At 35.4% G+C, this 15,712-nt stretch overlaps 1 protein-coding gene across 2 annotated transcripts in view; it reads right to left on the minus strand.

The window, feature by feature from the left end:
* The window catches only part of COL21A1 (collagen type XXI alpha 1 chain), a 198,612-nt gene that overhangs the window by 51,106 nt on the left and 131,794 nt on the right, over positions 1 to 15,712 (minus strand). For both annotated transcript variants that reach the window (XM_081295392.1, XM_081295391.1), the window contains 4 exons: positions 3,191 to 3,244; positions 2,670 to 2,725; positions 1,968 to 2,019; positions 1,638 to 1,691 (listed from right to left, as the gene is read on the minus strand). In XM_081295392.1, coding sequence (XP_081151518.1) covers positions 1,638 to 1,691; positions 1,968 to 2,019; positions 2,670 to 2,725; positions 3,191 to 3,244 — 216 coding nt within the window. The remainder of the gene's footprint in view (positions 1 to 1,637; positions 1,692 to 1,967; positions 2,020 to 2,669; positions 2,726 to 3,190; positions 3,245 to 15,712) is intronic.

The raw sequence follows: 15,712 nt of genomic DNA on the forward strand, positions 1-15,712 counted from the left end.
ATAATATATGATGGTGCTAACCCACCATAATGGGACATGGGCTTTTGAGTTTTCTCAGGAAAGAGGAATGATTAATACTCTACAGATCCCTCTTGCTCTAATTCTCCCATACTCATACCATATCACACAAATGATAATTAGTTTTCAGACTTAAGCATAAAATTTCTTCCTTTAATCCCTTGGGAGATAGAGCTAAGATCTTCTGCCCCAACTCACTAAATAAACCAATCTGATTGGTTTATCAAAGATGCTCAACTTTTTAATATTTGTGGGTTTTTTTTAGGAGGAAAAGTTTATTTGAGAGATCATGGTTTCAGACATCTCAGTCTATAGATAGCTGATTCCACTCCTTGAGGCTTACAATGGGGCAGAACATCATATCATGGCAGAAGAGTGTGGTGAAGGAAAGCGGTTCATATTATGATTGATTAGGAGAGAGATATAGGTAGAGAGAGGGGTGCAATTTGCATGGTTATTAATTCAGGTACTGGATGAGGGAGTCTCCATGAGGGGATGAAGAAAAGACAAACAAATACACAAATAAAAATCTGGGATTGAGTGGTTCACTCAAATCCCTGGTAGGAAGATAGTGACCCAGAACAAACTCAGCATGTTTATTTTATAGGTTTTATCATTAAAAGGGTTATTGTGAGAAAGTTTCTTCAAAACAAGTAGAACCAAGGTCATAAGTATGAGCAGCCCAATTATGATTATCAACTTGCACCCATGACTTTCTACACCCAGGCAGCTGGTGTCTGAACCTCAAGGTCAAGAACTGATAGCTCTGCGGCTGAAACAGAATCTTCTATTGAACAGGGCATCACCATAGCAACTGAACAATCTTAAATCAGCACCTTCACACTGGAAGTTCCCAGAACAGGTATTGCCTGTGTTTCAGGACGGCTCAAGGATGCTAATCCAGTCACCACTCCCAGGGAGAGAGGGAAGGAGGGAGGGAGGGAGAGTATGTAGGGAGGGATGGTGGGGGAGAGAGAGAGAGAGAGAGAGAGAGAGACAGAGACAGAGACAGAGACAGAGACAGAGAGACAGACAGACACACACACACACACACACACACACACACTGCACTCCACTCGCCATATAAAGTATATACCCCAAAGTCACACCCCTAAGCCCCCAATGACCCACTCCCTCCAGCCACACTCTAAGGGAGGGGGGAAACATGGGAAAATGGAGGAATTTTGACTGAGCAAAGGGGAAGGAGGGAAGGGAGGGTACAGAGGGTCAGGAAAAGATGGTGGAATGAGATGAACATCATTAACCTAGGTACATGTATGACTGCACATATGGTGTGAGGCTATATAGTGTGCAACCATAGAAATGTAAAGTTGTGCTACAATTGTGTACAATGAATCAAAATGCATTCTGCCATCATATATACCTAATTAAAATAAATTAGTTAATGAAAAAATATTCTGTGATTTTATTTCTAAGACATGAGAATTCACAATGCACTCAAAGGAAATTTAGTATCATTTTTACATTAGACTAAAAATAGTTTTAGTTCTTTAATTTTACCCCAATGCTGTATATAAAAATTTCTAATATTGGCATATTCTTCTAATGTTCATTCACAGGTACAAAAACTTTTTCATTTTGTTTATTTTGCTAAATACCTTGAAACCAGGAATACCCATTAATCCATCTTTTCCATGTCTTCCTGGTTCTCCCTAAAAAATAAATACATGTGTTTTAGCATATTTTTATACTATTTTTTCTTTTAAAGCAGACATACTCTATTTTTTAAAAAATCTGTTGATGGATATTTATTTATTTATTTATTTATTTATTTATTTATTTATTTATTTATTTATATGAGTGCTGAGAATCAATCCCAGTGCCTCACACATGCTAGGCAAGCACTCTACCACTGAGCCCCAACCCCAGCCCTACTTTACTTTTTATTTAAAGCAAAATACTCAAGAACAATTTTCTATGAAACTCACAGCACGTCCAGGAAGGCCAGGAAAACCAGCATTCCCCTTTTCACCTTTTGCACCCTGCATTTAAAAAAGAACACTTAAAAAACAATCTTGACAATAATATGTTCAAGCTCTAACTCAAATTTACTTAGGAAAGCTTACAAGTTAATTTCAGTACATAGTGGCAGAATTAGTGGAACTGCAGATTGTGTTGACTCTACAACTGTTGGCAAAGCATAATTTTAACCATCCCAGTGTTAAGTTTTTACCCAGGTTAAAAAAAAATTACCTATAAGACACTGAAAATGTTAATATGCAGAATTTTTATCATAAGCATCTAGACATTGAAACTATCTCTTGATAAATTTTTAAGTAATGGTATTTTAAATGCATGGAAAAAACAAACTTCCTTCAGTGTATGGATACAGGAAGGTATATAACATTAATTCTGAATGGATATGTTTTTAGCAGACACTGCTTCTAAAGAAATCATTCACTGTAAATATTTTTTGAAGTTCACAGTGACCAATAACAATGGATTTTTATACAGCACCATTATTGCAGTCATCAGATATAACCCCCACTTTTTTCCTTTATACATTTAAAAGAAGTCCCTCAGAAGAGTGAACAGAGGTAATTGCTCTAATTTTGGGCTGGGAATGCAATTCAAGTTTGGTATTTCCCTTACATTAAAAGTTCAATATTGATACTTTGTGATCTATACTTCCCTTTTTGCCATAAAATCCAGGGGATCCTTTATCTCCTTTGGGGCCCATTTCACCCTGAAGGAAAAACATATATAAATATTAAATTTTAGAGTAATAGGAGTATTTCCTTTATGAAGAAAAAACACATTATAAATAACAGAGTTTAATATGTCAACATCAAAATAAATAAAAATAAAATAATTCATAGTTTGTTTACAAAAGTCCTATTTTCCAGGCTTCATAAGCCCAATTGGTACTATAATAGGGCTTACAGTTTAGGGCTTACATTTAAAAGAACTTGTGCATAGTAAACTTGTTATCAATTTTAAATAGTGTATTACACATTCATAACTAAAAACTTTAAGGAGAATTTTTTAGATTTTTATGTAAGCCACTATATTAATCTTAATCATTTATTTTAACATACTTGTCTTTACTTATATTTGAGCATCTATATATAATATATTTATAATATAAAAGCACTTTCCTTTTAATTAAAATATGGTATTGCTGTATTTAAAAGGAATAAATGTTTTCAACCTTTGATCCTGGCATTCCATGAAGCCCAGGAAAACCAGGAAGCCCACGGTCACCCTGAAAATAATACTGAAATTAACTAAAGAAAAACATTTTGTTAATTAAAGAAAAAAATGCTTCAACCTAAGCAGGATTATACATACTTCAACATTACCCTTATCAAAATTGATTGGAAATAAGTCTACAAACATTTAAATTCTCATGTTCATCAAACCCTAACTCTATGAAAAATTAGTTCTCATTTTTCAGTGTATCATTTATAATCATAGAAAGAAGAATTTGGAAGCTACAGGAACCTCATCAGCAATCCTACCTCCACCCTTAGTGAGTTGCCAACCAAGCAGGTGAAAAACCTCTACAATAAAAACTATAGAACAAAAAAAGAAATTGCAAAAAAAAAAAAAAAAAACCCTAGGAGGGGGCGCTGGGGTTGTGGCTCAGTCGTAGACTGCTTTCCTAGCACATGTGAGGCCCTGGTTTCAATCCTCAGCATCACATATAAATGAATAAATACAATAAAGGTATTGTGTTCAACTACAACTAAAAAATAAATATTTAAAAAACTAGGAGGATGGAAAAATTACCCACACTCATGGATAGGCAGAATTGATATTGTTAAAATGGTCATATTACCACAAGTGGTCTATAGTTTCAGTTCAGTTCCCATCAAAATACCAATGACGTTCTTCACAAAACTAGGGGGAAAAGTCCTAAAATTCATATGGAAAAATGAAAGAACAGACAAAGCAATACTGAGGAAAAGGAGTGATGTTGGAGGCATCATAATTCCTAATCTCATATTATACTACAGAACTACAGAAACAAAAGCAGCATGATATTAGCATTTTTTTAAAGGCCTGAAGGATAATGGAATAGACGGAAGACACAAAGACAAATCCACATACAAACAGTCTGATCCTTGAGGTGCCTAAAACATGTTGGAGAAAAAGACAGCATTTTTAACAAATGTGCTGGGAAAACTGGATTTCCCTGTGTAGGAGGATAGAACTAGATCCATATCTCTCACTCTGCACAAAAATCCAACTCAAAGTGTATCAAAGACCTAAGAATTAGACAAGAAACACTGTAACTGCTAGAAGAAAGCAGAGTCAGCACTCCAACACGTGGCTACAGGCACGGACTTCCCTAATGAGATTCCCAAAGCTCAAGAAATAAAAGCAAGAATCAATAAATGAGATGACTTCAAATTAAAAAGCTTCTGTACAGCAAAGGAAACAATTAAGAATGTGAAGACAGAGCATAAAGAATGGGAAAAAAATCTTTGAAAATATCTCTTCCAATGGGGCATTAATACCCAGAATATACAATTAACTCAAAAGAACTTAACATCAAAAGTTTTAGAACAACCAGTCAATAAATGGGCAAATGAACTAAACAGGCATTTCTCAGTAAAATACAAATGGCCAACAGAAATATGAAAAGATGTTCAACACCCTAGCAATAAGGCAAATGCAAATCAAAATTACAGAGATTTCATCTCCCCCCACTCAGAATGGCAATCATCAAAAATACAAATAATAATAATTGCTGGTGAGTATGTGGGGGAAAAGGTATACTCATACATTGTTGGTGGGACTGCAAATTAGTACAACCACATTGGAGAAAAGTATGGAGATTCTTCAAAAGACTAATAGTGGACTCACCATATGACTCAGTCATCCCACTCCTCAGAATTCATTCAAAAGAATTAAAATCAGCACACAATAATGATACTTGCCCACACATGTTTATAGCAGTGCAATTCACCATAGCCAAGTTGTGGAACTAGCCCAAGTGCATGTTAACAGACAAATGGATAAAGAAAATGTTATATATATTCATATATAATGGAGTCAGCCATAAAGAAGAATGAAATATCATTTGCTGGTAAATGGATGGAACTGGAGAACATCACACTGAATGAAATAAGCCAGACTGAGAAAGTCAAGGGTTGGATGAAGGCATTCTCTCATATGTGGAAGCAAGAGAGAAATACCGAATTTTTTTTTAATGGCGGATTCACATGAAAATAGAATAAAGAACCATGAACAGGTAAAAGGGAAACAAAGTAGAGGGAAGAGGAATAGGAAAGGGAAAAAACAGCACAATGAATATGGACAAACTGTACTATGGGCATATATGAATATATCACAACGAATTCCACTTTTATGTGTATCTATAATGCACCAATTAAAAAGAAAACAATAAACTAATAGAAGACAGATAAACAGAGTAGAGGAAGGGCATTGGGAGGGGGAAAGGCCACAAAAAGGGAAACACTGAGGTTTAATACGGAGCGAATTTTATTTTATGTATTAATGACTATGTCAAGAAGAACCCTGTTATTATGTATAACTATTATGCACTAATAAAAACATTAAAGTCTTAACTATGAAGACACAATGAAGAGCAAAAACAAGGACTGTCATGACAAGATTAAGGCCAGGTTCAGTTTTATCTGAGAAAATTAAGACACTACATACAATCATTGGATTATACTCTATGATTGTCAGGTGGAGAGAGAGAGAGAGAGAGCAGGAGGTGACACATTATCTACAAATATAAAAGGCTATTCACTCACAGGATTTGAAGAGTACTATAGTTGTTCAAGTCTTATAGAAGGCAACCCTCTAAAAGCAACTTTTTACTCTAAATTTCTATAAAATGTATATAAATATGGTTTGGCAAGCACATGTGAGGCCCTGGTTTCAATCCTCAGCATCACATATAAATGAATAAATAAAATAAAGGTATTGTGTTCTACTACAACTATGCCAAACCATATTTACATACATTTTAATTTTTATACATTTTAAATATATTATCTGTGAATTAAGATGGTTAAGTTCTCAAACTACCCAACACCGCTCCCTATCTACACTTCTAACAGGCACAGATCCTCTTAATGTACTCCTAAAGCTTTGGTTAAGTGTCAGTATATATTATACTAATGTTCACAGCTAAGCAATATACTCTGATTACTTGCCTTCTCTTGCCCAAATGTTTATTTTTTCCTAGAGCCCCAAAACTGCCTGTTTTATTGCTTAATTTCCCATAAACTTATTGCTATATCCAATCCCAAACTCCCTCAAATTGTCAAAAATCACTCCTAAATGTACTCATATTACATTGAAAATTTCACATCCTTCAATCAGTCTCTCTTAGAGCTGTCTCTTTACTGGGTGTGGATTCTCTGTTTTTATATTTGTGTTTCCTTCCTTGTTTAGGAGAGCCAAAAACCCAATGGCTTCTTGAGAAGTAATTCATGGGAGATAAAATTCTGAGATCTTAAGCCTCTAAAAATGTCTGTAGATTATTCATTTACATAATTGATAAATTACATTTAGAAGCATAATTCTGAATTCTTTTCAGACTTTTGAAGGCTTTGCTCCATTCTGTTGTTGGCTGAAATGCCATTAAGGAGATGTCTGAAGACTTTCTGCTTCTCATTTGAGAGGCCAGGGGCAGGGGGTGTTTTTCCCCTCACAAAGCTTATAGATCTAGCTTTCATTTGCAGTGTCCTGATGTTTTATACCATCGTGCCCTTCTGGCTTATAATCATCTGTTATGCCAGCCACTCCATAGGAGGCCTCACCAGACACAATCATGCTTCCATGTGCATGGAGAACTTACAGGGAAAGGTGAACAACTGAGAAACAGGATGTTGGGATTTTGAACTGATTTTTATTGGCTGTATTTGACAGGGTACTATTTTTTTAAAAAAGATGAACTCAGAAAAGAACTGGCCAGTTTGTGAGTAGTAAGTGAAAGGAACAGATTATGTCAAAAAATACAACTGGGAGATACTGAAATTTCTTTTCACATCTCTAACAGGTAAACAATTAAACTGGAAAATGCCTTTAAAAATAAAATTTCCATGAGCTGGGGTTGTGGCTCAGGGGTAGAGCACTCATCTGGCATGCACAAGGCCCTGGGTTCAATCCTCAACACCACATAAAAATAAACAAACAAATTAAAGGTATTGTGTAAAACTAAAAAATAAATATAAAAAATATAAAAAAATAAAATTTCCAATTAAAACTCAGCCCATGGGAAAGATTGAATCAAGGATGTGGCTATAAACATCACCCTTGAAATCTGCAAATCAGTAAAAGTGGATGCAATGAAGCCTTTCAATCCTGACAATATAGCTCAAGGAAAAGGAATAGAGAGTATAGTGGATGCCTAATAAATTTAAGTCACCTATTATCATTAAGTGGAGAGAGAGAGAGACATGACTGAAATAGATTTTTGGCTGATGCTAATGTGCTGAGAGCCATAGCCAAGTAGGAATGACACATGGCATTTTTGGTTGAAAGGTGATGCCAGCAAGCCATTGAGATGATATGATTATGTTAAGATCTGCATTCAATTGGATATTAGACCCCTGATGTCTGCCTCAGCCTGCTACTTTGGAGCTCTAGCGGGACTCCCAGAGAGTTCCCATTGGTTGGGGAAATGCGGTAGGAGGGATTTCCGGAGGAGGGAACTTCCTGTTGGTGTAGTGTGGCCTAGGAGAACGCTGCATGAGTGTTTCCATGTGTTTCCGCATATTTCCCAGGAGAGCACGCATTGGCGGGAATTTCAGAAATAAAGTTTGTTCCTGCTTGAGTGGCTCGTGATTTTGTGCCCAGCCAGACTGCGGCAATTGGTGGCCCATATGGGGAAGGAACCCGCAACCTTGGTATTATCAGCACCAAGCTCTAACCAACTGAGCTAACCGGCCAGTGCCCAGCCAGACTGCGGCACTAATGGTTACAAACAAAAGCCAAAGATACAAAATTGTAAATATATACAATGTGTATTCCCTGCTGGGTGTGTTTTACTACCAAAAAAATCATCTGCATGGATGGATGCCTGTTTGGAATGCAAGAAAAAGTTACCCAGTATCAGCATGAGTTTTAATGTATTTCTGAACTAGCCAGTGAATTTAGACAACATACAAAAATAAATGAGTAAAAATAAAATAAAAACAAAGCATCTTTTTAAAAATTATACATCTAATATGCCAATATACCTAATACCCAGAGATAATAAATAAGGAAGGTCAATTAGTTGGTGTTATCAAACATAAGTACACAAAACTAAATAGCTTTTATATACAAATATATATATATATATATATATATATATATATATATATATATATATATATAAATATTAAGAATGGCTCCCTTTATAATAGGAACAAAAAATGTAAAAATATTTTCTAGTAATTTCTAGTATTATAAACCTAAACAAAGCAATGTTAACAATCACTTAAAACACACTTAATATTATTATATCAAGTTTTCAAGAGTAAAGCTAAAGAAAGATAATCCATAATCATAAATAGAAAAAGTAATGAAAAGATGTCGGTCTCTCCAAAATTAATCCATAAGTTAAAGAAGTATTAATTAAAATATGAATAGAAAGTCTAAGAAGCTGCAGGAAATATACTGAGCTTTATTTGGAAAAATAAGCATTCAAGAATAGCCAGGAAACTTTTGATTATAAAAAAATGATCAGGAAGGACCAATCCTGCCAATATGAAATCATATTATTGACAATAATTAAAACAATTTGGCAGTGAAAAAGATGTAGACAGGTCTATGGAACAGAATGGAAAGCCAAAAACACCAAACCAAATGAAATTGGAAAGATGGTTTTTCAAATAAGTGGAGGAAAAGTGATATTCCATAAATATTGTTGTGGTAACTGGCTATCCATTAAGGAAAAAAGAGAAAATATAAATGCTTATCTAATTTTATTCTAAAATCTAAAAGTTTAAAGGTTAAAAATAATAAAATTCCAAAAATAATTTAATGAATTATTATATTCAAAATTCTATAATGTAGAACCTTTCCATATAGACATAAAAAAACATTTTCTATGTATACATAAAAAGTAAAATATTTCTGTATAGTTAAAATTGAAAAAAATAATCAAAACATAAAATTTATGTAAACCAGGAAAGTATTTTCACATCTATAAACAATTTCTGAAATGTATATAAAATCAATTTTATAAATAATAGCCCAATATGAAATAAACATGAACAAAACATAATCTGTCCCCAAGTCACAGATTTTGATAATATATCTTCCTAATAAAGAAATGAATGTCAAACCAGTATTATTTTATTTTATTTTGAGGAGGAAAAGTTTGTTTGGGTTTCAGAGGTCTCAATGTACATTAACATGCTCCATTCCTTGGGACTTGAGGTAAGGCTGAACAACATGGCAGAAGAGTATGGCAGATGGAAGCAGCTCACATGAAGCAGAGAGAGAGAGAAACTCCACTCATCAGATATAAATATACACCCCAAAGCCACACCCCCAATTACCACCTCCTCCAGCCACACCCAACCACTTCAGTTACCTCTCTGTTAAACCCCATCAGGGGATTAATTCACTGATTGGCTTAAGACTCTCACAGCCCAATCATTTCTCCTCTGAACCTTCTTGCATTGTCTGAGACATGAGCTTTTCAGAGACACCTCACATCCAAATATTCTACCCTGACCCCCAAAAGCTCAAACTCATCTGACAATGCAAAATACATTTAGTCCATTCCCAATAGTCCCCATGGTCTCAACAGTTCAGAGATTGCTCAAAGTTCAAGCCCAAAGTCTTCTCTGAGGTTCAAGGCAATCTTGCATTGTGAGCACCTAACAAATTAAAAGCAATTTACAAGTATCTAATATATAATGGTAGGAAGTAAATATTTCCAATCACAAAATTGGGGACATAAAAAGAAGTAATAGGACCAAAGCAAGACTAAAATCCTGTAGCTCCATGTTCAGCATCTGGGGCACATGGTATGATGATATTCTCTCCAAAGGGCTTATATAGCTCCACTCCTGTGACCATGTTGGTTACAGCTCAATTGGCTTTTCTGTTTGTTTGTCTCTGTTCAATTCCTACAGCGTTCCTAAAATGATGTCTCAAGTTACTGGCATTTTGTAATCTCAGGGGTCTCAACTGCAGCTTCAGCTTCCTGCTCAAATCTCTACACATCGTACCTGCTCAAGGGCTACCTGCAGGGACTCCAACCCCCCTGCACTTTTCCTGGACTCTCAGGACTTCTTAAGAAATATTGGGGGAAGCCTCCACGATCCTCTAACTCTAGTATCCTGCATTCCTGCAAAACCACATTGTTGATGCCACCTTCTGCTGCCATTTCAAGCAGTAGCCAAGCCTTTAGGAACCCTGGTTGTGTTAGTCTCTGAGTGCCTGGGTGGCTGAGCACATTGAAAAAAACTTCCTAGCCCTCTTGTGCTCTCTTCTCAATAGAATTTTTACTTTAATTTCCTTGAGTCTGAAATGGGTGTGGTCTTGCCAGCTCCTGAGATGCCTCAAGCCATCTTTCTTAGCAAAGTTTTTAGCATTTCTTTAGCTGTTTTGTCTTTAACAACTACAACTTCCTTAAACCCAGTTTTACTCTCACCTTTCAAGTCCAAGTTTTAAAAATCTTTCTGCTCTACTTTCTGCTCTGGATTATCACAATAACTTGGCTAACAGCTGCCAGCAATATCCATGCCACTGCCTGAATGCTATGCTGCCTAGATAGTTCTTCCACCAGATTAAGAAATCCATTGCTTTTAAAGTCAGCTTCACAGAAAGTCTCAGGATATGAGCAAAATGCAGACAACTTCTCAGTTAGAACATAACACAAATAGCCTCTAGTCCAATTACCAACAGTGTGCTCCTTTTCCTCTAAACCCTCTTGAGCCCTGTTTTCACTGTCTAGAGTTCTATTGGCATTCTGATCTTCTGAATTCCCACCTGAATCAACCATTAAGCTCTGCATACAACAACCTAAAACATTTTCATCTTGCACTACTAAATATCTCAAAATTCCTCCCACCAATTCCAAAAAGCTCAAAACACTTCTGAACCATATGGTCAAGTCAGTCACAGCAACAATCCCACTTCTCAATTTCTCTTTTAGTCAGCTTTTTTCACTGCTGTGACTAAAAGATTTGATAAGAACAATTGTAGAGGAGGAAAAGTTTATTTGGGGGCTCATGGTTTCAGAGGTCTCAATCCACAGACAACAGGCTCCATTCCTCAGGGCTCAAAGGGAGGCAGAACATTATGGTGGAAGAAAATAGTGGAGGGAAGCAGCTCACATGATGATCAGAAAGCAGAGAAAGAGAGCACCATTACCATTTTAAACTTAAATGGGTAAAAGAAACTAAAATGAAATATAATGATGATAAGAGCATGAGGAAAGACATTTTCAAACATGTGTTGGGGAATAAGGACTTCCTTAAGGGTAAGTAGGCAATTTGTATCAAAGTTTAACTATGAATTTAATTAACCCTTTGCTCCAAAGATCAATTCCACCTTAGAGAATTTTTTCTATAGATATACTAAGAAAAACTTACTGAGAAAATAAACAAAGATGGTCCTTAGTTTTGTTAAAGATATAAAATAAGTAAAGATAAGGACCAAAGCATCTCTAGGTTAGAGATTTCTTAAACTGGCTAAGAACAGTCCCTGTACTATGTAGTTATTATGAGCCTCTTATTTATGATTTTTTATGATGTATTTTTAATTATTCATCTTACCTCTAAACTATAGAGAGCTTTATTTGACTCTCCTCTTTGGCACTTAACACTGACTATCATGAAATAGTTACTTTGATTGGGTTACATCCTTTATTTGACATCACCCTATTTGATGAAGGAATTCATCTTTGATTCACTGCTATTTTTCTTTGTAGAAATGATTACTACTGGTCTGGAGTTGTGGTAGAGCACTTGCCTTGCACGTGTGAGACACTGGATTCAATCCTCAGCACCACATAAAAATAAATCATGCCCATCTACAATTTAAAAAATAATCAAAAAGAAATGACTTTTTTGTTTTTACCAATCTCTAGATTCCCTCTACCTCATGGCATATTGGAGATATCTCTTGATACTGATGTGGTTTGCACAACTTTCTCAGGTTAACTAAGGAGGAATGAAAGTGGTTGAAGAGCTAGTGTTTGATTCTCTGTGCACTGGCTACCGTTTTATAATCTAGATGATGAAACATCTGCTAGCCTAAGCCTCCATACAAATACAGGGGAATTCCTCATTACTGATGATAAATGTGTAGTTTGATGAGTAATAAACATTTATTGTTTTAGGCCATGGACATTTGGGGTTTGCTTTTCACTTTTGCATAATCTACTCTATCCTGGATAATGCCCTGATATGACTAATGATTATTTGCTGAATATACAAAATATTTTAATTCCCCTAAATATAGTAAACATTCATGAGTGCTCAAAGAAAACTGAACAAAACAGGTGCTTTTGGGGTCGATGCTCAAGATCCCATCTGAGTTTATAAGAGATTAGAGTCAAGGAAAATTCGAGATGCTTCAATCTCCCATAGGTAGCTTTCAAACTTTTCATGGCTAATGAGTCTGTACATCTATTAAGTTCATCTAGAGTCATGGTCTTCAAAGTCAAGTCAAAATTATTTATTTGGATAGTCAGAGAAGAGACCATGAAACTAGTAATTTTAAAATCTGATTCTTTTAAATTGTCTTTTGGGGTGGGTTTTATTTTATATTTACATAATGCTTTCTTTAGTAGCATAGAGATATAATTCCTATGTAAATATGGGACAACCTTTTAGTGCAAAGGTTTTGCAATTTAAAAGTTTGATATCGTATGATTAAGGGAATGATCCCTATTTCCTCAAGAGAGGTTTAGGCAATAAACTCTCTTGTGGCACAGTCAGCACAATGTCAGTTCTCATCTGTCAAGTTCTCTCCCCAGCTGTATTCTGGGCAACTGTCAGGCATTCAGAGATCTCTATCATAGGCTAATAGAGTGCAAGGGCACAAGTCACAGTGAGAAAAGCTATTCTGGCCAAAATTTAGAAAAAAAGAAAGCCTGATTTGGATAAAGACATTTTATTTCAACACTTTGATATTTCAGTAACTTTAGACAAATTATTCAGAATCTTCATTTCTTACTTTTCCAAATTGTGAAATAGAGGTAATTTGCCTTGCAATTTACATAAAAACAGTCATATAAATACGGCTTTGTTTACTAATATTATAAGACTTTTGTAAGGACAAAATATGATAAGAAGTGCACACAGAAAATACCAAACAAAACATGTAGGAATAAAAGCATACACAATAGTAAAATCTTTCATGTACTCAATACATCAAGTCTTGCACAAATCTGTGGCTCCTTCTTATGTCAGATAAAAAGACAAATCCTAAGTGACTAGCAGGAAAATGTTTAATTCATCTAAAATATTTCCTTCTAACACAGTGATGGATATTCCCTAGGGTTTGGGAATTACATTGGACTATTCAGGTCTACAGAAAAATAGACCCCCAAGCTGCTGTTATGGAGTCACTGTCATAGGTTCTCAATGACCCTATAACAGACTCACCCAAACTGAAGATGCAAAATTGAATTTAGAACTAACAAAATCTTAAGTACACTGTGAAATTCAATAAAAATGTTAAGTTTCTTAATAATACCAGTAGAGAAAAGAAACCAGGGCAGAAGAGGAATAACTGCCAACAAATGAGGCAGAACATGGAATTAATCATTCTTTTATAATAAACTAAGATTCTGAATCCATTATGTAGCCTTAAAAGAAGAAAGAGTGAAAGATCAGGAAATAATCGGCACTTTGCAAAAGTGGCCACAGAAGTTGCAAAAAAATCAGCCCCACATATACAGGAGACATGCTCAACAAAGCCAAATATCAGAGGGGCTGGGGATGTGGCTCAAGGGGTAGCGCGCTCGCCTGGTATGCATGCGGCCCGGGTTCGATCCTCAGCACCACATACCAACAAAGATGTTGTGTCTGCCGAGAACTAAACAATAAATATTAAAAATTCTCTCTCTCTCTCTCTCTCTCTCTCTCCCCTCTCTCACTCTCTCTAAAAAAAAAAAGCCAAATATCAGAGAATATTTATGGAGCACAAAGCCAGTGCTGTTTGGAAGAAAAGTCTCTGAGGGAGGAATTATCTTTGAAAAAGGGAAATTATGGTACTATTACTTTTATTAAAAGCAATTTTTTTTCTGAAAATCCCTAGTTGTAATGTCAACTATTAAGGATTCTCTAGATTCAGACAAAGCAAAATATTTTAGAAAACAGATCGTGAATTGGGCGTGGTGGCCCACATCTCTTATCCCAGTGACTCAGGAGGCTGAGTGAGGAAAGAAGATCTCAACTTCAAGGCCAGTCTTAGAAAGTTAGTGAGTCTCTCTCTCAAAAGTAAAAAATAAAAACGGCTAGAAATGCAGTTGAGTGATAAAGTGCCCCTGGGTTCAATCTCCAATACAAATAAAAAAAGAAAACAGATTGTATAAATATATGTATGTTTGTGTATTTATCCAATATATTTAGTATTTTTATATTGTTATATCAATGTATTAATTATTTTATAACTATGGTCATAAAATATATCTATTTTTACAAAATTAATATCTAGATTTATATTCACATGAGTTTATACTTATCAACATAATAAACTCTATTGAGGAAGGAAATGGGGCTGAACCCTGGAAACTCCCAACATTTTGAGAGTGAATACAGGAGTAAAAAGCAACAAGTAAACACAAAAAGTGGGCAAGGAGAAAAATCTAAGAGCATGTGGCATCCTAAAAGCCAAGAGAAGAAATGCTTCCAAAAGGAGAGGATAGTCAACTGTGTGTATCAAATGTTGCAAAGATACAAAAATAACAAGACAAAGATAACTGAACAAGACTGACCACTGGATTTCAAAGCTAGGAGACTGGTGATCTAGATATGCAGCAGATAGTTTTGATAAAATCCTACCAGAAGGGGTTACAGCAAGAAAGAGAGATTAGGAAGTGCAGAAAACAAATGCAAAGTTTTTGGGATATTTACATTCCATTGAGAAAAAAATGGAGTAATAGCCACAGAGGTTATACAGTGGGAGGAAAGGGGAATCTGTTTATTTGGTTTCACATGGGTCACCCTTTGGTTTATTGAGAAAATCTAACTAGAAAAGAAAAAAAATAATGTTATAGAAGATAAGGCTAACTAACAACACAAAGAAGTGGAGAACAATAGGGCTTGTAGACTCTGCAAGGACAGTTTACCTGTCAACAGACAGGAAAGCTGAATGGAGGTACACACACAGGGAAGAGTGCCGATAGAACTGGAAGGAAGTTTAGGGAAATCCTGTCTGATTGTTTTAGACAAGGAATGTCAACATTTAAAAGAAAGAATAAAGGATAAATCAAAGATATTTCCAAAATTATCATCAGAAGAATGGTGGTTCCAGTAATAAAGTAACCCTGTAGCTTCCACTGTCCACATGATAAAACAGACTTAAAGAGATTAAAAAGCATGACTTGGGAGTTAAGCAGTCTGAATTCAGAGCTGGGCCTATAACCTGCAACTGCTTTAAATCCCTTATTGCCACATGTGTGTGTGTGTATACACACACACACACACACACGCACACACACCCTAGTATCTGTAGTGTGGTGCTATGAGAAAGCTCCATCCATAGACTATCTTTTTTTGAGAAAGTAAAGTAAGGA

The sequence above is a fragment of the Spermophilus citellus genome (genome assembly GCF_964194105.1).
Source record: "Spermophilus citellus genome assembly, chromosome: 5".
Classification (NCBI taxonomy): domain Eukaryota; kingdom Metazoa; phylum Chordata; class Mammalia; order Rodentia; family Sciuridae; genus Spermophilus; species Spermophilus citellus.